At 44.7% G+C, this 1,848-nt stretch overlaps 1 protein-coding gene across 2 annotated transcripts in view; it reads left to right on the top strand.

The window, feature by feature from the left end:
- LOC106526679 (plasma membrane calcium-transporting ATPase 1) overlaps positions 1-1,848 on the top strand; it is a 46,140-nt gene that overhangs the window by 39,923 nt on the left and 4,369 nt on the right. For both annotated transcript variants that reach the window (XM_014021337.1, XM_014021338.1), the window contains 4 exons: positions 217-430; positions 743-954; positions 1,038-1,145; positions 1,324-1,512. In XM_014021337.1, coding sequence (XP_013876791.1) covers positions 217-430; positions 743-954; positions 1,038-1,145; positions 1,324-1,512 — 723 coding nt within the window. The remainder of the gene's footprint in view (positions 1-216; positions 431-742; positions 955-1,037; positions 1,146-1,323; positions 1,513-1,848) is intronic.

Genomic DNA, 1,848 nt, shown 5'->3' on the forward strand with positions numbered 1-1,848 from the left:
GTTGGAAACCACTGTTTTAGAGAGACAATATCTATAAAATTTACATAATGACACTTTTATGACCGCTTTTTTTCATCAAAATAAATTAAAAACTTTTCTGTGTGCAAAATACCAAAGCTTCTTATTGTGGAGCATTTCAACACACGGTGCTTCACATAGAATTAAATTAGTCCTCTGAACTACAGACAGCATCTGTTTATCTGTGTTCATTTCCAGGATTCACCCCTGAAAGCTGTACAGATGTTATGGGTCAACCTGATCATGGACACCTTCGCCTCATTAGCTCTCGCCACCGAGCCTCCGACAGAGGCACTGCTGCTCAGAAACCCGTACGGACGCAAAAAGCCGCTCATTTCAAGGACCATGATGAAGAACATTCTGGGACACGCCATCTACCAGCTGACAATAATCTTCACTCTCCTCTTCGTTGGTCAGTCAATGCGCCATGCCCTGAAGGCCTGACTAAAAGTGTTTGAGTTTACAACACTCAAAATTTTAGCTCACTTTTATAAAACTCACTGAGCTTTAACCATTTATACATTTGCTAAGATGGATCAGCTGTGACTGCCATCTTGAGCTGGATTGACTCTGTTTATTTTACAAGCATTTTCTAAGACGTTCAGTAAAATCTGTCCAGTGGTTTTAGAGGTATTTGGCAATGGCTACAGAAAAATAAACACACATATATAGACATGGGTAAAAACATCATGTCTTCACCTAGCTGTTTCTCTCTCTCCTTCAGGTGAGAAGATGTTCGACATCGACGACGGCAGAAACGCGCCCCTCCATGCCTCGCCCTCTGAGCACTACACCATCGTTTTCACCACTTTTGTCCTCATGCAGATTTTCAACGAGTTCAACGCACGCAAGATTCACGGAGAGCGGAACGTCTTCGAGGGCGTTTTCAGGAATCCCATCTTCTGCTCCATCCTCCTGGGAACCTTTGTTGTCCAGGTAAGACTTCAGAGGAAAATAAACTGTCTCAGAGCGATGTTGTTTGATGATGACAAAATGTTTCGGTGTTGATGTTTTTGCAGATAGTCATTGTGCAGTTTGGTGGGAAGCCGTTCAGCTGTGCTCCACTCTCCATTGAACAGTGGCTGTGGTGTGTCTTTCTGGGCTTCGGCAGTCTCCTGTGGGGACAGGTAAACTCTTTGTTAGCTCAGCTTCATTTGGTTCTGAGATATACCACAAAATGAAGCTGATACATGTAATACTCCAAATACTTGTTCTGACAGAGAAGGAGCTCAGTGCCCTTCACTTGAGGAGCTGCTAAGTGTCCACGTTGTCTCTGATTGGCACATCCTGTTTGTCCTCTTTCAGCTCGTGTCCAGCGTCCCCACCAGCTGGCTACGCTTCCTGAAAACCGCAGGTCACGGCACGCAGCAGGAGGAGATCCCCGAGGAGGAGCTGGAGGAGCTGGAGGACAAAGATGAGATCGATCACGCTGAGATGGAGCTCAGGAGGGGCCAGGTGCTCTGGTGCCGTGGCCTGAACCGCATCCAGACCCAGGTAGGATGGAAACCCCAGCGTGTCCTCAGTCTCAGGTCTACGTCTGTCTGTGTCTCTGTAGTTTGACATTCTCTAAGCATTAATACATGTCGAACACATGGTGTGAAAGTGCATATGAGTATTTACATACATATCCACGCAGTATTTACATACATGTCCACGCAGTATTTACATACATGTCCATGCAGTATTTACATACATGTCCACGCAGTATTTACATACATGTCCATGCAGTATTTACATACATGTCCATGCAGTATTTACATACATGTCCATGCAGTATTTACATACATGTCCATGCAGTATTTACATACATATGTACACGCAGTATTTACA

This window comes from Austrofundulus limnaeus, unplaced genomic scaffold, assembly GCF_001266775.1.
Source record: "Austrofundulus limnaeus strain Quisiro unplaced genomic scaffold, Austrofundulus_limnaeus-1.0 Scaffold288, whole genome shotgun sequence".
Taxonomy (NCBI): Eukaryota; Metazoa; Chordata; class Actinopteri; order Cyprinodontiformes; family Rivulidae; genus Austrofundulus; species Austrofundulus limnaeus.